This window comes from Mastigoproctus giganteus, chromosome 12 (genome assembly GCF_048544385.1).
Source record: "Mastigoproctus giganteus isolate SK-2022 chromosome 12, ASM4854438v1, whole genome shotgun sequence".
Classification (NCBI taxonomy): domain Eukaryota; kingdom Metazoa; phylum Arthropoda; class Arachnida; order Uropygi; family Thelyphonidae; genus Mastigoproctus; species Mastigoproctus giganteus.
In genome coordinates, this window is record NC_143586.1 from 165728779 (window position 1) to 165750326 (window position 21548).

At 35.0% G+C, this 21548-nt stretch overlaps 1 protein-coding gene across 1 annotated transcript in view; it reads left to right on the forward strand.

Annotated features, from left to right (window-relative positions):
• The window catches only part of LOC150077572 (recombining binding protein suppressor of hairless-like), a 240189-nt gene that overhangs the window by 173209 nt on the left and 45432 nt on the right, over positions 1-21548 (forward strand). Inside the window, exons 8-10 of the mRNA XM_090386536.1 lie at positions 3410-3584; positions 9461-9598; positions 16803-16915. Of these exons, the coding sequence (XP_090242662.1) occupies positions 3410-3584; positions 9461-9598; positions 16803-16915 (426 nt within the window). The remainder of the gene's footprint in view (positions 1-3409; positions 3585-9460; positions 9599-16802; positions 16916-21548) is intronic.

Genomic DNA, 21548 nt, shown 5'->3' on the forward strand with positions numbered 1-21548 from the left:
GTTGAATATGCAGGTAACAATTTTGACATTATATAGACTTTAGTAAAACATTTGATACTGTACCTTGTGGAAGCTCCTATATAAACTGAAAGAAGTTGGAGTTACTGGTAAAATCCTACTCCGAATTGCAGGCTGGCTAAAAGATAGGAGACACAGGTTTGTCATAAATGGTCAGTCTTCATGGTGGACTAGCATAGCAAGTTGGGTCCCCCTCCCATTTCTAATTTTCATAAACGATATTGATGAGGGTATCCAAGAGGTAATTTGTAAAAGTTTGCTAATGATTTGAAGGTGGTAATTAACAATCTGAGCCAGGCTATGTTGCTTTAAAAGGATTTGGTTGCATATATGAGGTATGCCACAAAATTAATGAGACTGATAAAACATATGGCAGCACTAGTCATGCATACCACATATCAGCATGTAGGTTGAATCCCCTTACACAATAGGAGTAGTTGTGTCAAATCATCATGAAGTAAGCAGATCAAGTTTTCTAATGGCACAAGGCCTTTTTGGAAGGACATGAAGTCATTGAAGCTGAACCATGCACAGGTCTCCTCTGTTGACAACAACAGAGGAGAATGTGGAGAGGGTCCTTTGCCTGACCATGAACTTAATGGCATGTGAGTGACTTAAGCCATCCATGACATTTTATCAGACAATTGGGCAAAAATGATGGCAAAAAATCTCACCGAAGAACAGAAGCAGAATCTGGATTTGCTCGTATGCACTTTCTTTGGGGGTGGAAAATTTGTTGTGTGCCATTCTTCACTCTGTCCTTTTGTTTCTGTATATGGCACTGAAGGCATTGACTAAAATGGATGAGGAAGGGCTGTCCCTTCAGGTGAGACAAATATAAAATCGTAGTGAATAACAGAAAATTGGATCACAAGAAGTTCACCTATGGGCAGTAGGTTGTCAAACACTTGAATAAATTGCTTCCCAACATTGCGGAGGTAGCGATCTAACTAAGGTTAAAGCAAAATGGAATTCATTTCTTTAGCATTCTTAAACTTGTTCTTAGCTGCTGAATAAGATTGCCAATCAACAGACTTTGCAAAGAATGAATTCCACCAAATAGTTCAGATTCATTAAAAATTCTGACTGTATGGTTAAAGTGGGAAAACAAAGTAAATAATGAACAACATAATATGAGATATTATACATGTTGCATATCATAATAACTATATATATATCCTACTTTATATACATTTTGCTTGGATGTGTGCCTATATTTTTTGTTTTAATTGTAAGTATAATAAAGTTTGTGTATCAGTTCAGCAGTATTTACTTACAAAATTATGGTGGGCATCAACATGAATAGCAATACATGTGGCCAAACATCATGAATGTTATCTTTGCTGAAATTGAGTCCTGCTGTTGAGTTTAGCAGCAGGGATAGAGGTCAGTGAATATGTAGGAAGTAGACATGACTGAGACCCATCTGTAAGTTCCATGCTGTTTATTTGCTCCAGCTTTGCAAGATGGCAGATGCTTTCCATTACGCATTGAATATATATGAATGTTTCTACTTGAAACGTAAATAAAATCATTTGGGTTTCCTGGAAACCCAAATATGATTTTATCCTGTAGTTAAGTCAAAATAATTAGATTGCTCCTTTGAAAGACCCCCTTTTTACATTCTTCATTATAGTCTAGAGGGGGAACTATATGTATAGTAGTTCTAAAATACAGTAATGCAAATCTAATAAAGCATAGTACGGTGAACTGATCAAGAAATAAGAACTTGGATAACAAAGAGAACTTTTTAAAAAGTCTTTATACCCCTACTGAAATACGTACTGATATTATTGTTGTATTTATGTAAGCTTCTTAAAATAATAATAGTATCATTACAGTCAAGCCTCCACTAAGCAAAGTGGTGGTATTTCATCGGTTGATGAAAGTCATCTACCATTTAGTATTTATAATTAGTTTTAAAATGTATTTCAATGGTTATTTCTTCATACATAAATCCAGTTTTTAGATAATGGCATTTTGCATTAGAAATTGCTTAAACAAATTATGTATTGTTCACTTATTCAGGATATGGTGTATTTTGATTTATCTCCTCTGGGGTTAAAACAAAATACAACTTCTTTTAACAAGTGATTATTTATTACATGTAGTGTCTAATATGAATCACCATTACATATTAATCTAATCTTGTTTGATATCATTTAGTAGCAGTTTCATTTTAGCCTTTATTCTTATTATATAAAACGTGTTTTATTTATTTGGTCTGTTCTTTCACAGTTTATCCTTTTAATTTTGACTCGGTTTTCTTTCGTTATTCTTCCTTTCTCAGAATACTATGCATTCCTGAGAAATATTTTGTAAATCAGAAGTAGTTTTCTATAGACAGAGGAAGGATGGTTGCAAGATAGTTGTGTGGAAGTTTGCCTTCAGCCAGAGGGTGGTGGTTGATTGTTGGAACAGACTTCCATCTGTTGTGGATGGGTGAACTGTGTAGGGTTTTTTTTTTGGCTGATGCTGTATAATCTTGGTTTTTTGCATCATTTGCCATTATTACTAAAAAATTGTGAAGAATAGGATGTATCATTGCAAAACAAAATGTATTACACTGTCATGTGAGGTTTCATTCTGAAATATGGCAACAGTCTTATCCCATGGTTTCTGGATTTGAGAGTTTGTACTACTGTATTTATTTTCAGACATTTTCCAGTTGTAAGAATGATTTAGATGCTGTACTGCTAGATAAATCCGTAGAAATACTTTCTACACTAGTCAGAGCAGGAAGGATTATCATTCTTCCTGCTCTGACTAGTGTAAGAAATATTTTCTTACACTAGCCTCTAAATGGTAGCTGTGTGCATGGCTTTACAATAAAATGACTGTATATACATTGTTAATTAATACTTTTTTTTAGTGACTTGTGAGTTTTTAATCTCTTAATCTTACTGGTCATGCCAGCCCTGATGTTAGATTAATAAGAAAATATCAACTTGAGTGTAAAATATTGCAAGTATTTCATGCACATTTATTTTAATCTCAAAAGGTAACACTGTTTTTTTTTTTTTTTTTAATTTAAGCAAAAGTTATGTTCATGCTTTGAATTTGGTATCAAATTCTCTTTTTATAACATTCTGAACCTTCTCAGCAAAACTGCTCTTGTTCATTCTAATCTATTAAAGCAGTTACCTGTATAGTTTTTATTGAACTTCTATCTAATGCAGTGTCTCATGAGAAAAGTTGGGGCAAGCAGCAATCAATATGCCCTGAAGACTTTTGATAAAGTAGACAGCTTGAGAACCAATGATCTGATGCATACAGTTTTGTTTATTTTCAGTTTTATATTTATTTAGTGAATGTTGTTTTGTTTAAATATATATATATGGAGAGCATCATTTTTTCAGTTTTTTTTTAAAATAGGCATTTTTATCTTTAGAATTACTGTGCAGCCAAAACTCTGTATATCAGTGATTCAGATAAGAGAAAACACTTCATGCTTTCAGTAAAGATGTTTTATGGTAATGGGGAAGATATCGGTGTGTTTCATAGTAAGCGGATTAAAGTCATATCCAAACCTTCGAAGAAGAAACAGTCAATCAAAAATGCAGATTGTAAGTTATTATACATGAATATGTTTTGTTTATATTATTAGTTGTAAATACCTCTTGTAGTTAGTTTGGTATAGAAAATAATAAGGACTTATTACAACTTTTCTAAAATGGTGGGAGAATAAAATTTAATTCTTTATTAGTATTGGCCATATTATTTACATGAAGTCAGTTCCAGATAATACCCAAGTATGTACCTTGACACATTATTTGTATGTCACTTTAAGTATCTTTTAATCATAATTTAAGTCTCCAACTCATTATTTTAGAGATGTCCTGTAATAATAGGAAAGGTATATTCTTATTTTTGAACAAAATTGAGTATTATTGCAGTTATAATACTAATTATCATTAAATCCAGACAAAGACAGATGGGTGATGTTATTGTACATTTCATTTCTCATCAAAGTTTGAAGGGACAATATATCATGATTAAAGAAAGAAAACATTATTCCATGTGATTTTTAAATGGGAATGACCTATTATTATTCTCAGAAGTTGAAAACAGCCACTTTTTGCTGTATTTCAGTCTTGTAATGCTGGAAAATTTACATTAACATTAAAAATTTCAGTTTTATACAATTATGCTTTAATCCAATTTGGTACAGTATATTGGCATCTTTTCACCCCCCCTCCCCTCCCAAAAAGCAGTAATGCAAAGCAATAAATTCATGTTCTTTTCTAGCAGATGACACTCATTTTCAACTAAAAGTAGTAATCCAGTTTTCAGTACTTTTTTTTCCTCACTTGCACTAAAGTTTTAGGGAACAGCCAGAAGTCAGACAGTGCACGTTAAGGGAAGCTGCTGCATGATTGTGATTTTTTTTTTTTTGCAGCCAAGAACTGCCATAGTGAATTACTATACAATGTTCTTTTAAAATGATGATCACTGAAAAAATATTTTCACTAAGCGTATAATTGAATTAATAGTTGAAATTTAAGTGAGGTAAAGCAGAAAATGTAGCAGAACTTATTTGACCAAGCTGATTTTTTTGAAATAATTATCACTTATATTTATTACAATGAAATGATTCATGCACTCTCAGAGAAGTTCATCGTAATGGAACAATTTAATTGTGTTCCAGTTATTGCCTGGAATGTATTCTGTACATTCCAGGCAATAACTGAGAAATACACAAATGCTTGCAATTTAAACATTTCTGTATTTGCTAATTCCTCCACCCTCCTGAGTTTAAACACTTCATTTAGTTAAAAGCTGGTGATTGCTCGCCACACGATTGTCATCACCTGATTAATCAATAGTGTAGGATAGTTATAAACCTTAGTGGTTAGGAAATACCTATATGGCTGTCTGCTAACCACTTTATTAAATTTAATGCAGAACTAGAACTCCATAGTAGCTACTAAATGTAATACATATTTTTAGTATAGTAAACTTAAGAAATTTACTGTAAATGAATAATACAGTGCATACATAGTTTATTGAGAATGACATGCTGTGGTTGGATGCCTGTTTCAGTATATACAAGATACACTCAAAAAGTTTATTGACTGAACAGTTGGGCTTACTAATTTTATCACCTTCAAAGTACTTGCATTGGTCTTCCCAAGCTTGAAACATTCTTTCAAAATACATAGGACCACTTCGGCATTTTATTTGATGCCATCTACTGTAGCGAAATGATCCCAGAGCCCCATTTTTAGTTTAGGGAACAGCCAGAAGTCAGACAGTGCACGGTAAGGGATTGTGATTTTTTTTTTTTTTTTTGCAGCCAAGAACTGCCATCATTGCCATGGTGTAGGATCCAGCCATCCTTCCATTTTTGAGATAGTCTTTGCCTCACATTCTCATGAAAACATGTCAAAACTTAACATAGTAAGCAACGGTAATGCTTCTTTCCCCTACCCCACAAATTTGTGATAGGGAGAAGAAGCACTATGCCTTTGTCAAAAAATGATCAGCATGACTTAGACATTAGATTTTGTTGTGCCATTTGGATGATTCCACCTTGGGTCATAGGCAAACACCCAACTCTCAACCCTAGTGATTACTTTTCTTATGAAGCTTGGATCCGGCATAGATTTTTTGAACAAATAATCTGCAATGGCTCTGCAGCCATTTGATCTTCCAATAGCAAGTGTGGAACCCACTTTTCAAACACATGATACAATCTCTAAATATTGTGTGTACTGAGTCTACAGACAGTCCAACTTCATGAGCAGTCTCAACAACAGTCATTTGCTTATTTCACGTGAGTTCCTTTGAAGGAACTTAGTGGATGCCAAAGTTCCAGTATTTCCTGTTTGTTTTTAAGCTGATTAAACTACTCGTAAATTGCTGTTTTCTTCAAAGCACTTTCCCCAAGTTTAAAGATCTTGATGTTACATGCTCTTCAACCTGTAAAATTCTGCTGTGACGACATGCAACTGAGGGGGTCAAGCCTGTAGACCAGTGGTTTTCAATCTTTTTTTAATAACAGCACCCCTACTCCATTTTCTGCCTGTTAGATCCAATTTTCTCTGTGTGTGTGTGTGTATATATATATTATACGATATTTATTACAATAATATAATTATAAAAATTACATACATATATATAGAGGTACTAAGTAAACATCAATTATAGATCACTACAAAATTAAAAAGATACTGTACACCTTTTTATAATGAAATAAACATAAATTTTTAAAAAAAAGTTTAAGTAACTTAAACCCAAATTACATGGCACCCCGGTTGAAAACCACTGCTGTAGACCAAGGTCAATATCAATACTTCACAAAACCTTATGGCTATAGTGCAAACTATTTAAATACCAGCATGTAATTCTGGGAATTTTTTGAATGTATGTAAAGAAGGTGATTTATCAATAACAAGTGACATTGCCTTCAGCCAGCAGGTGGTTGATTCTGAAAGTGGATGGTTTGAATAAATTCAAGGAAGAACTAGACAAATTATTGGAGGGGATGTGAGAATTTTTTTTTGGCTGATGCTTTCTTTCATCATTTGCTACTACTAATAATAGCCTGACAACAATAAGTCACACTCCGCTCATTATTTATGTTTCTAAAATTATTTTGTTATTGAAAATGCAAACTTGCCCATAATTTTAACTGATTTAAATTGTATGACATATTTTTCTATATTTGAAATTAATTTTATTGCTATCAATAAAATCACCTTTTTCTGTGATATCTGTAATACGTCAAGTAGTGTTGTCCATGTCAACCAACTGTCAGGGACCTCATTAAATAAGGATTTACTTTTTATGGCTGCCTTTTATACTTTTTAAAGTTCAAACTCTTGGAATTGTTACTCAGTAGTGTCTGTTGTATTAGACAGTGCTGCACACCTTCTGAACTCAAACTGTGCCCATTTCCATCTTTAGATAGAGAAATCCTAAAGAGTTCCATAAATTATGCAAGTTATGAATTAGGAACCCCCCCCCCCTACCCTAATTGTTTATATCAAGAGTATAATTGTTTTTTTTTTTTCCAAGGACTGCTTTGGCTGTAGTATCCCAGTTCACATGTGTTATCTATATACACTAGCCAAAAAATTAGAAACCCTTATTCAATACCTCATAGGGCTACATTTTGCTTGAATTACAGTCCACACGTGTTGTGGCATGGTGTCCAAGGGAGTCTAGCTCCAGATTTGACCATTCTTCCAACAGGATATTTGTCAACTACTGTATTGTGGTTGGTAGAGAACTGCTTCCAATGTATCCCAGACAATCTCAATTGGATTCAGATCTGGAGAATTAGGAAGTCTGGGTAGATATTGGGAAAGTTCCTAAAAACGTTCAAATACAATTTTTTCAGCAGTGGAGCATTGTCATCCTGAAAAAAGGTAATGCAACCTTCTAAGAGTATGAGCAAACTCCAGTCTGGACCACCAGAACATTTTCTATACCATGATACCACTTCTAGCCTTGGATGCAGAGCTTTACAAGATCCCCCCCCCCCCCCAGCCATTAGTGCAGACTGCGACTCATCACACACACATATTTTTCCACAGTCCAGTCTAGGAGTTAGTGTTTTTTTTTTTTTTTTTTTTTTTAATTACAGAAGTGGCTTTCATATAGGCTCATGAGTATCACATCCCAAATTCTTCATTAAAAGTCACACAGCACACTGACCCAGTTAACCACTCATCACAATGTAGGAATAGAAACACCAATATCCACATGGACTGGACATTAGCTTGTATAGACTATGATAGCCAACAGCCATCATGAGTACTCATGCTCACTTTAAGACACAAGAAACGGTGCATTACACTGGCACATCACCATCAACACGTCAGAAATCTGTTGCCTGGTGTGATGAATTCTGTTTCCATCTCTATTATGTTGATGGATGTATATGCATTTAGTATTAGTAGTGGCAAATGATATAAGAAAGCAAGCTTATACATCATCAAACAAAAATACAATTTCACCTATCCCACCTCCCCAGTAGTATGTCTAGTACTTTCTTGAATTTATTCAAATTATCCACTTCCACAACAACATATAAAAGTTTGTTCCAACAATCAACCACCTTCTCGTTGAAGGCAAACTTACACACTTCTATCCTACAACCATCCTTCTTCAGTGAGAATTTATGCCCCTTGTGTATAGTCTGAGCAAGAGGAAGAATCCCATCAGCATTGAGCTTTCCCCATCCATTCAAAGTCTTAAACACCGCAATCGAATTACCTTGCCAATCTCGTTGCCCTTCTCTCTACCCATTCCAGCAGTACTCAAGGTGTGGCCTGACCATTGCCTTATACAATGTGATAATCACCTCCTTATCCCATACAAAACTCTGAGCTGTCCTGGCAGCATTGCCCAGAGAAGTTCATATCTGACTGCCCAATTACGTCCAGGTCTTTTTCATTTTCCACTCCCCGAAGTGTAGAACTACACAATTGGTACATTCATCTGGGATTGCTGCTGCTCATATGCAGCACCTTGCATTTATCATTGTTAAACTTCAACTACCATTTCTCAGCCCAACCACCTAATTTTCTTAGATCTTGTTGCAGCAGCTTACCTGTTATTAACCATCCTGCAAACTTATACATTATACCATCATCAGTAAATAAAAATGAGCCCAGCACTGAACCCTAGGGGGCTCCACAAAGACAGTGTCCATTGATAACTGTCTTCTCCCACTCAACCATCCCTTGCCCTTAATCACACTGCTCCAATTTGTATAGTAGCCTTTTAGGTGCAATAGTATCAGAAGCTTTCCTGAAATCCAAGTATATGATATCAAAATTATTTTTTTGCGTCCATTTCCTTTATGACTGCATCATGGTATCTAATCAGATTGAACAGACAAGATTTCACCTTAACAAACCCATGCTGTGGCTGAAGTTTAACTGCACTCCTATCCAGATGGTCCTGCATTATTTTTGCTGGAACAGAAGCTAAGCTGACAGGTCTGTAATTACTCGTGTCACCCTCGAATCCAAGGATGCTGTCATAATTATGACTAGGGGAGCGTATTTAGTACTAACTGGAAAAGTTCATTCGATACTACAACCAACCACCTGATAGTGTGCAGTCATTATTGGACACAATGGGCAACAATACTCTGTAACTCTTTGTGAAGTCTATGCTAAGATGTGATGGGCATCACTTACCTTATACCCCATGAGGTATTAGGTAGGTGTTGCTAATGCAGAGCCAACTCAATATATATATATATTCCACCAAACACAACTTAAATTTAGTAAATTAATTGCCTCATCCCATATGTTTTCTAGATCTAAATGTATAGCACCATTTGTGGTGTTCTCTAAACATGGATCATAGATGGTGAATGATTGAAACTGTGCTTGACAACCATTAGCTAGCATTGTAGAACATTTTTTATAGATTGAAACAATTGAATAAAGGAATAATTTGTTGTTAACTTTTGCTCTTTTAGTATGCATAGCATCAGGGTCTAGAGTAGCATTATTTAACAGACTAAGATCTCAGACAGTTAGTACCAGGTATCTGCATGTGGAGAATGCTAACTTTCATGCTAGTTCTACACAATGGGGAGCCTTCACAATACATTTATGTAAGTATACATTTTACATTAAATAATTTTATGTTAGTCTATATCGAGTTAGGAATTCTATTAAATACAAAAGCTGATTTTATTAAGAATCAGCTTTTGTATTTTCCTTTCCTTTTATAACTGTGGTCATTGTTTAGTCTTTTTTTTTTTTTTTTTTTTTGTTTATTGGTTCTAAGTAATATTAACAAAAAAAGAGGCATTTAACTCAAGTCTTGCACAGTTATGACATTTTCTGAACCTACTGTGTGATTCATTTTCAAGTGAAGTTCAGGAAATCTTCTCATCTGCAGTATAGTATCACGTGTATCAAATTTTTTATGGTGTGAGTAGGAAAAAAAATATATCATTTTTTTTTTCTTGGTTAAATATAAATGAATGATACCAAAAATGTTAAAGTAACTGCACATTAGGTTTTTGTTTAGAATGTTCATTGAACATTAATTACAAAAAATGGGGATAAGTTTACTTGCTCACAACAGCAGATAATACCTACAATAGGCAAACATTCATTAACAGCTGATTTGTTTGAGATTGCTGTGAATCCAGTTCCCTGATTAAAACCAGAAAGTTTTTAGCAAGAGCTTATAATTGTGGTACTCTCCTCTTAATCCGTAAATTAAGGAAGTGGATTCATATAAGGTGAATAGAATTAAAATATTTAAGAACATGCCCCAAGGAAGAAAAGATATGCATATCCTTTCTTCCTTGGGGTATGTTCTTAAATATTTTAATTCTGTTCACCTTATATAAATCCACTTCTTTAATTTTTGGATTAAGAGGTGAATACCATAATTATAAGCTCTTAGCTAAACTAATACAATTGAAACCAGATTATTACATACATAGCTCCCCTCTCTTCAATCATTGGTGGGGGGGGGGATAAATTATAGCTATGATTTGATTTAAACCTTGACTATTCAAGATTGAGACTAGGATTACCATAACATCAATGATGATATTCACTTGCCAGTGCTAGGCACATGGGACCTATAAGAAAAAGTTTTTTTACAGGGTCAAGATTAATTTCTGAAACTTTCTCTACCTTCCTAAATACAGATCAAGTTGTTTATTTTTCACATAGTGTAAAAGAATGACAGTTGGTGCTCATATTTTTATTGCAGCTCAAGGTTGCCCACCAGTTATGCTCACTAGTTTTTTACATTACTAACCATGTACTTCTCAGTCTTGGAAGGATGTTTCAGAGCTTTTGTTGAAGCCACATTATGCCAAGGACAAGGGTATATTCTTACTGCAATGTACACCATATCAAAATTTTTCATACAACATGCCTTCCCACCCCATCTACTGCATACATTGTTAATAGTCAAACTAATAGAACACACTTATCTGCAAAAAAGATCTTAACATCCCAAACACTCCTCAATACAGCAGGCCCTCGTTATAATGCTGTTCGCTTTAACACTCTTTTACAGATTGCATTTTTGGCATATTTAACGAAATTGATAGCTTGAAAATGAATAGCAAAACAGCATTAAAATGTTTCCCACGTGCTAATTTAATTGCAGTACAGTGACTTGTTACATAGTTCCGAGATCAATATTGCTTGTAATATTTGCGTTATATGCATTTAGCCGAAGTCTAGACATTGTGCGTAACGGACAGTTTACTCAAACATTGTATCACAATTAATGCAACCAATGCAGTTACATTTTCGAAGAGTTAATAATGGCGGATAAGAATGAAAAAGAAACAACGTCTGGATGCAGTATGAAGACTATAAATGTAAGAAAAAGACTGAATTTTAAAATTAAATTAGACATTTTGAAGCGAATCAATTCCGGTTAATGACAACTGGATGTGTTCCATAATTTAGGACTGGCAAGATTAACTGTAAGAACAATTATAAAAAATAAATTTTAGCAGCGGGAAAGACAGGTGTTTCACTGCAAGCAACTAGGGCTAGGCTGGCTATTAGGATTGAAATGGAGAGACTTTAACTAATTTTATTGAAGAATTCAGTTAAATATTAAAAAAAAATGTGGAACCATTTAAAACCCAGGGAGAAGCTGCAACTTTCAAAAAAGAACTTGTTAAAAATTATTGAAGGGGGTATTATGTGTTATACTTCTCAACAAGTTTTTAACATAGATGAAGCAGGACTTTTTTTGGAAACAAATGCCTAAAAGAAGAAAGAAACATGTCAGGTTTCAAGTGCGGAAGGATTGGTTGACTTTATTGTTGGGTGGTAATGCCGCGGGGGATTTAAAATTAAAACCCCTTTTAGTTTACCAGGAAGAGGGCCAAAGTACAACCCAATCTTCATGATTTTAATTTTGATATGCAAGTAGTTACCGCATAATTATAAACATTTGGACTAACATTTATGCATCTTTTCGTTACCATTTATTATTGATTAGGAAATATCTAATGGCACCGACCAAACTCACAAATATATGTAACCTCTGTTCCAATCTTAGTAATGTCCACTTACTTTTTCTGACAGAATCCAAACTATCAGGTGTCCTAATTATTTGCTATATTCTTTCACTTTGTGGTGGTATATAAAATATCCACTCTGATATTCCCTGTCAAAGATTTAGTAATTCAGGACTTCCTCTTTTCAATCTTCTCTGGCCTAAAATCTCTCCTGGTCTCTTGCCTGCAGATTTTGCCCTTCTGTACTTCCACATGTTAAAACCTCATGGCTCTATTGCCACTTCAGCTAAAGACTACTTCTTGTAGTACACGTTTATATTGATGGTCTTCTGTCAGAAGAATTTCAAACAATCGTGATACTAGGTAAGTCAAGGACACGATGGCATTTCTACATTTGTTCTGAAAACCTGTGTCACCTTTTCATTCCACATGCTTTTCCCTCTGCTTGGAAATCCATTAATAACCAGTGTCAACTCACAGTGATATTTGATTTATGGTATCCTATTACTAGTAAGAAATAAATGCACAAGGCATAATATACTACAGAACTATCAGTATAAATAGCATTGATTTAATTGTATCTCATATTGCGACTGCCTTCACAACAAGTTACCATGTATTGCATTACCTCGAATAAGTAACACTTCACCAGTGGAGAAGACTATTGTTACTTATTCTCAGTGAATACCACCACCCAGACAGCACAGTTTCAAGGCTTGTTGGCCTATCATCGCTGGTTGGGTAGGTGCCCTGGTGGTACAGTCATGCAGTATAACTCCACAATGTGTACATAGTAATATTACTAGTAAGAAATAAATGCACAAGGCATAATATACTACAAACTTTTGGAATCTCTCATATTGTGGAGTATACAGTATTATAACTGTAGATGAAATGCAGATTTATAAGTATAATCATGAAACCAAACTGCATTCATCCACGGAAGACTCCTTTCCCATAACTCATAAATGTGCAACACAGTGAATGCCGTGTTTCTAGAATTTTTTGACTACAAGGATATCGTCCAACGTGAATATGTATGCCCCAAAGAGGTTTCCTCACTATGTGACGGCACTGGGGTAAAATCGATTGGTAATGAAATTTTCTTATGAAAATAACGTCACTTCCTAAAACTGTCTTGATTCAAGAATGCAACAATCACTTCCTGCAGTATTTTTTGATTATGACACCATACTAGTCTAATGGATTTTTCTAACTATTGAATTGTAAAAATACCAAATCTAATGTCAGTTAAGAGTATTTTGAAGATGGCTAAAACTCCAGCTGAGTGAAGTATGCAAGAATAAAAAGTTTAATAAAATCTGAAAAATACATTTGGAGTCCGTTTCTCTACCGAATCAGTGTTAGTGACAGCACTGACGTCAAAGATGTTTTCACATAAAATATCTTTCATGTGTACACATGTGGTTCTTTTTTTAAAGAAAAATGACATGTGAAAAAATAGAGTAATGCAATTGCTCAGCCATTTCTGAAATCTGCATTTAAGAGAGAGGAAAACCATATTTTCCCCCACCAAATCCAGAAATGAAATGGCAAAAAAAAATGTGGAAGATACAAACATATTATTGTGCATTTCTGGCACCATAATAACTAATCAGCTCTTTTATTTTTATAATCTTTGTCTTCACATAGTTCTCTGATACTTTCAAACAGATGATATCATAAAAAAAAAATGATTTGCCATTTGTTTAAAAGATAAGACAATGGATATAGTAGATTAACCCTTTGGCCATGTAACATCATCTCTAAATGGTTAATCTACCAAGTGCAGTACCAGGGCAGCTTGTTGTGAAGGCAATAAAGTTTATTCTGAGTGTCCAAGGCTTCTCTTTTTTATATGTGTGCACTTATCTCAAGTCACCACTCTACTGCCTTCCAATTAATTTTTTTTAATGAATGACTTAAGGAACTAGTAGAATCAGTATTTATCCAACAACTTTGCTATGCGTGCAAATAAAGTTGTTAGTTCCCATAGGGATCGTAAGGGGTTTTAAGGGGTCAAAACTGATAATCTGTTACATTGCCAATTTTCACTCACTTTATTTATTACAAAAATATATCCCAAAAGTAGTTTTATTTGTCCCAGAAGCATCTGCTTGTTTCTTTAGTAATATAAATAAAGTACCATCAGTCGAGCTAGTATTGCATATTACACTGAGTGGGCAGAAATCGTGGGATACCTACCTAGTAATAGGTAGGCCCACCTCTCGCCTGAATAAGGGCAGTCGCACAACAATGCATTGAGTTCACGGAAGCATTCCACAGCTATTTCCATCCATAATTCAGTTGCATTCCTGGGTCGAGGATCCAAAGCTTGAACGGACCTTTACACAGTGTTCATGTTCGGTGAACGGGGAGGCCATTCCATGGTGGTAAAATCTGCAGAATGCTCTGTGGAGAGGCACATTGTCCCGTAGGTGCATGATGACCATGAAGGGATGCAGATGGTCTGCAAGGATGGACACGTAACCTGTACCATTAAGAGATGCATCTAGACGTACCAGAGGTCCCAACATGTGCCAGCTGAACATAGCCCAGACCTGCGTGAACAGCTTGGTGCTGTTTAGCCAAAGATGCACCCTCCCATCCACCTCAAAATAGCTGGAAACAGGACTCATCTCCAACCATCCAAGGTCCAGTGCTGATATTCTTTCGCCCAGTTGAGGCTTGTTTGTTTGTTATTTGGTTTTTAGGAGCATTAGCAACTAAGGCCATATTGCTCCGGGGATATGCAGTGGTCATTCCCCGACCTTTCCGCATCCTCCGTATTTGGTGGCCAGGCCTCAAACCCCGGTCTAATCAAGAAGCGTGTGCTACACACTGCTGCTCCTGCCCACCTGAGGCATAGAATCCTGTGTTGTGGTGTTAGCAATGGGATTCTGGTGGGTGAGTATCTCCCATAACCTATTCTAACTAATGATCTTCTTGGTGGAGACGTTTCTGGCACCTCCCTTGTTGAAGTTGGTGGTGATTTGTGCCACTGTCGCTCTCCGGTTGGCTCAAACAATGCGAGACAGACGTAGACTTTAATTTGCCTCCTTTCACCACCCATAGTGCTGTCCGTGATGAGATGTTATTCCAGATACGCTCTTGATACTGTCAAATGGGAATAGTGCAATTTCTGTATCACCTCTGTGATAGTGTGACCCATGCGTTGGAAGCCACTATCATCCCTCTTTCAAAGTCAGTTATCCATACTAGCATCAAATTACCGTCTACGTGAAAGCAGTGGGTTTGTCAGCATTGCATTTCCCACGAACCCCATGAATTCTATCCTTTCAGTGTAGATTGGCATTTGAATACATGCTGCAAATAGTACAAGCAGTGGACTCATTCACAGCCATTCCTGTGGGGATCATGACGTTGTGTGACAAAACATTAAAAGTAGATCTTGTAGAAACTATTATTAAACTTACATTTATTATAATATCCTGGAAATCTTCTTACCTTGTAACTCCTAACCCAAAAGAATGTCCAATCAGATGTGCTTGTTAGGGCTCCAGTATTATAATCATGGGAATGGTGGATCAGATTTCATGTAAACATTTGTGGGTTGATAAGATAAAGCTTCCACCTGGTCCAAGTGTGTTGGCCAGTTTCTTAGATCACAGGCTACTGTTAAAACAGTGGAGATTATTTCTGCCTTGTGTAGTTTTTATTCATAATCAGAGTCCTTTCACATATATCATATAGCCTTGTTATACTAATGTTGAACTAAAGTACAATAAAAGTGAAATACACATTCATAATTGCCATTAGTTATTTATATTTCAATTTTTTTTTTTTTTTTTTACCCTTGGATAATTGATTGAGCATTTTATTGTGTCATTCATTGGAGCAAGTTATCTTTTGATATCTAAAACACTTAACAGCTGTTTATGTTATGAAAGTTATCTCTTCCAACTTTTAGCACCTTCTGAAATGGCTGTTATGAATTTTTTTTTTGTTCAATAGCAATAATAAACATATAAAATGTTCATAATGGCTAGTTACTTATATTCTTTTCAAAAAAATTCATAACCCAATTGTAACATGTTTTTAGAATGAATGACAATTTAAAGGTAAGCAAATTATGTTTTTACAGTGTAATTTGATACTTTAAACCTAATTACAAATTGTTTAAAACTTCTACACATTAGGTGGCTGAGTTAGTTATCATTGTCACTAATTCTATAAAAAAGATTAAGCAACTTCAAAGGGCATTCATTATCTGGGTACCGCTGTCTTATATATTCTATTACTAACTTCAGAAATAGTAAATCTATTTACCCAAATTCAAAAAGGTGGGAGGTAATAGATTAAAGTACATATACTTTTTTTTTTTTTTTGAGAGGTAACTAGTTCTATGCCAACATTTCAAGCAATTCATGATACTGCTGAGCTAAAAGTGTTTGCCACTACATATTTATAATTTCAGAGGGAACATTAAAAAAAAAAAAGCGTGTAGTGGTTACTGCAAAACAAACAGTTGATTAATGATTCAGACTATATTAGTAGGGTTGCCTGAAGTTTTCATCTTTGAATGATTGATTTCTGTCATTCATTGGAGCAAGCAGTCTACAGATTTTGTAATAAACTATGGAAAACCCATATGAAATTTAAGTCAAGTTGTACAGTGCATTTGTATCCTATTTTCATAGCACTGCTGACAAATTATTATTAATGAAAATTACATTTATTACATCAGCTGAATAAGTGGGCACACTGTTGCATATTTATTCAGAATAATAATTACACAATTTCTTTTATAAAATTTATATTGATTGATGTATTTCAATTATTTTAGTGGATGACACAGAATCAGAGTCTGAGGAATTCACAGTGAGAGATGGTTATATCCATTATGGTTCCACAGTGAAGCTAGTCTGTTCTGTCACTGGCATGGCACTTCCAAGGCTGGTATGCACAGTAAAAGTTTAACTTTTGACTGGTAATAACAAAAAACTGGATTTAATTTGATAATGAACAAAGTAGTGTAGTGAAGGATTTATTTAATTTGCAACGGATGGGCAAGCATGCTTTTCCAGAGTTGCTAAGTTAGCTTGAACTTAATTTTTGATATTTGTTTTGGCTAGTTAAGGCTGTCTCCAAACTAAAAGTTAATGACATTTGCATTGAATTAATTACTAACATTAAATTGGGTTCTTTTCACTTCCATCAATTTTACTTATTTATTTCTAGATTTTAATAAAAATTGAAATGACCTGTACAACGTGTATTTCAGAATAAATAAAGTAACTTAAAACATTAACCAGAGACTCTTCAAAAGGCAGATGTGTGCAATTCTTGAAGGTTTTTTGTTACATTATTGGTGGGTGGAAGGAAGAGTTAGACCACCAAACTAATGCAAAGTGAGTTCTCTTAACCGAATACTCCAGCATTGCAAATACATGACTTTCCACCCAAGGATCAGTTCGCGAATTTCAAAAATAGATGCATAACATATATAGTGTGGTCAAAAAGTTTACCTGGCTATTTGGATGCATCTCCATTGAAGTAGTCACGTTACACTAATTTCAAACACTTCTAGAAGCATTCCTGATGGGCCTTTTTTGGAATTGCTAATAGCCCTTAAACAATTTCTGGAGTCATTACAAAAATTGTGACCTGTTAAGGGGGGCTAAATCAATTCACATATGAGCACTGACTTTTGAAGTCGAAGGGTTGTCAGAGCAACAGTCAAGTTTCAATCTGAAAAGTTTTTGAATGACACAATGTCTTCTCTAAAAGATGTTTTTTTTTTTTTTTTTTTTTTAAACATTTATTGGGTTTCTCTGAATTCTTGCACCCCTTTTATTTAAGTGTATATTGTATTTTTTAAAATTTGTTTGTTGTGACACGTAGCCTAGCTGTCAAGTCAAACGTACTGATCTCCATACCACTCTAAAAGTGTAAAGAAGAATAGCAAGGGCAGGAAAGAGAGAAAACAAACTTGGTATGGGGTTTGAAGCAACAACAATCAGCAAGTTCATCCATCCTGACACAGTAAAAAGAAACTATTTCCTTTAAATAGCATATATTCAGAGTGAAGACACCTGTAGCACATTGCAGTTAAACTTGAATTTGCGACTTTTACAATCCAAGTAAATATACTCAGAGCACTCAAGGAAGTCCTGAATTTTAAAACTGACAGTCAATATCCAGTGTTTATTATTACTATATCTACTAACTTTTGAAAGGTGCCTCCGTAGCCAGGTGGGAAGGAGCAGCAGTGTGTAGCACACACTTCTTGATTAGACCGGGGTTCGAGCCCGTCACCACCAAATACGGAGGATGCGGAAAGGTCAGGGAATGACCACCGCATATCCCGGAGCAATATGACCTTAGTTGCTAATGCTCCTAAAAACCAAAATAACAACAACAACAACTCTTGAAAATGAAAACTTTTCCTCTTCAAGCACATTCCTTCAATATCTTGATTCACATCAAAAATAATAATAATAATACAAAGTGGTGGTGGTGGTGGCGTCTTCAAAGGCTTACTCACAGAAAAACCTAAATTTTTTAAATGTACATTTGACTCAAGCAACTGAATATCCTTACAAAAAAGTCTCTCCTGAGCTGAATTGATTGTCAAAGTACTTATTATGCACTCCCTCCTATCATGTTGAGGCAAAATAAATGAATAAGTTATGAAAGGTGATGACTGGTAAATTAAAAAAAAATCTGTAGCATCCCTAAAAACTGGACCTGTACTACTATAAAATTGTGAGTTTTTACTTCATCAAGGAAAGTTTCAGTGAGTTGTTCAGTTGGAAGAATAATAGACAACAAATGAATTTGATCAGTGTGAAGAGATTTGGAGTCTGAAGAAACTGGTAATTGAAATTTTATCAGGAAAAATAAGCAGATTTTAGTTGGAAATGGACATTAGAAATGAAGCCATGTATATTTCTGAAGGTTTTAATTCTTTTCACAGATAAGTTTATTCCATTAACTTAACTGTTCATTGATGGAGATGAGGTAAAAGTTTAATTGTGGGTATGATATGCTATACACACCTCTTCACAGGAGACTTCCTTCACATAATTCCTCATTCATACTACTCTGGCACTTGCCATAACATCAGATATCTAATAAGGCTTTTGATACTGGAGCAATGTGACATTAAGGGCTAGTTACTGCTGTGGAAGAAGACAGAGTGGTTATCAATGGGCACTGCTCTTTGTGGCCTCTCCCAGTGCTAATAATTGTTTTCAGTATTTATTAATGATACTGATGAAGGTATATCAGGCTTAATGTCTAAGTTTGCAGATGATACAAAAGTTATAATACTTTAACAAGATCTAGGAAATTTGGTTCCATGGGCTGAGAAATGGCAAGTTTAACACTGACAGATAGTAGTAACCCCAGAGTAACTTAACTGTGTGAGCTTCAGAATGAAAAAAAAAGCTGGGGATAATAGTGCTGCCAGGACAGCTCACAGGGTTTGTCAATGATATACAGAAACTTTGCTAGCAAGATTAAGGGGGTGATTATCACTTTGTATAAGGCCATTGTTAGGTTGCATTTTAAGTACTGTATGCAGGTCTGGACACCTCACTTTAGGAAGGTTGTAGGTCTGCTGGAACAGGTTCTCTTACCTAGAAAGGCTTCAGTTCTGCACATTGCAGTGTCTCAAGCCTTGAATGGATTGAGTAAGCTGAATGTTAATGGTATTCACTTGCTTTGACTACACACATGAGGGGACATAAATTCAATTTGAGGAAGGATGGTTGCAGGGAAGCTTGCCTTCAGCCAGTGTGGGTGGTTGGTTTAAATAAATTGAATGGTGAACTAGACAAATTCTTGGAGGGTATGGATGGGTGAAGTGTGTGTTTATTTTTGGCTGTTGATATATAAGCTTGCTTTCTTGCATCATCTGCCATTATTACTACTACTAATGATCAGCCTCCAAACATCCTTTTGGCATTATACTAAGATTGGATCGCATGGTAACCTCAAAAGAATTGTCTTAGTGGATGCTGGAACTTTGATCCTTCATTAATCTCAAATCAGTAGCACTGGGTGACAAGATTCATCTACCTGCTGCTATTGACAAGTGCCACAAATGGTTGGGGGAGGATTTATATATATACCCAGTATTTCTAACAGTCCAGCAGCATTAAAAGTTCACATCTAGGAGTTTTTTTTTTTTTTATTACAGAATGACTGGACAAGTAGATTGATGTGTGTCCATGAAGTCTAAGTACTGAAAGGACAATATCAGCTCCTTCAGTATTTTAGACTTGCAAGAGGCAACCTTGTTCTAGCACACTAGAACATCTGTACCAAACCTCAAGAGAGTGGGAAAATGAAAGGGTATGCCATCAGTGAATTTCCATTTATACCTGGCTGAAGATTTAACAACTTGTTTAGGCTTGGCTTGATGTACCTACCTTTGCCCACATACTTTACACTAGGATAATTGCCAGCCAAAATAACTTATCAAAGAATAATATTTTATTTAAACTTCTTACTATGCACATTAAATTCCCAAGAAATAATAATAAAAAAAATCCCTCAGAATGAAATTTGAGAAAGTCACATTTTATAATAAGAAGGGTTATAATTAAAGTTGATTTGCATAATAAGATGGCTTTTTTTTTTTTAAAGGTAAGATGATTTTTAATTTCAAAGTTCTTTCTTTCCCCACTGGAATTCATCAATTTATTGTTGTAGGTGTGACTATAGCTGAATGTCTTCTCATAATAATAGCCTATTACACTGTTATGTTATGGTGTGCAACCTTAGCAATACTTCTCAGGATATATGTTATGAGCAAGCATATTAGCACTTGACTGTTTTCATATTCAAAAGCATAAGTGGAGATCTTAATTACTGATGGAGCCAAAGAATGAAGACAGCATTTTTTACATGTCAACATCTGGAAATGCAGAAAGTGGTAAGGTGAGCAGCTTGAGAATGTCAGACCTAGAAATTTCATACAGCAGATAACAAAGTATCTAATTTACACCATATGGCAGATTATACACTAGTTTATTATTAACTGTATCTACAGGTAAGATATGGAAGCATTTACTTGACCTCTAGATTCATACATACATAACTGTAAAAGGACTAAGCTGCCAACTCTTCAGATTTATGACAGGAATCCTTCATTTTTACTCAATTTGACCATTTCTTCATCTTGCTGTTATAATATAGTTAGTTATAGAGAAAGTTTTAAGATGCCATTGAAACGCAACGTGAAATTATAGAAAACATACTTTTCCATTTATTGTAAAATCTGACAAAGGTAACATATTTGCACTGCTCTTCTTAGACTAATAACATTAGTCCAAGAAGCAGTCTTTTATGTGCAAAAGTATCAAAAGTTTTTTTATATAATAGTTAAATTACATGGACTCCCAAAAAACTCATTTTTCATGCTCAATACATGCTCCAGTTTGGCAGTGAAGTTCTAAAGACCTAGACTATGTTTGTAATGACATGTCTTTGTCAGTTTCGCTAAACAACTGGAGAATCATGGCTTAAAATCCAAACCCATCATTTGGTAGGTTTTTCATTGTGCAAACAGAAGAGATGGATG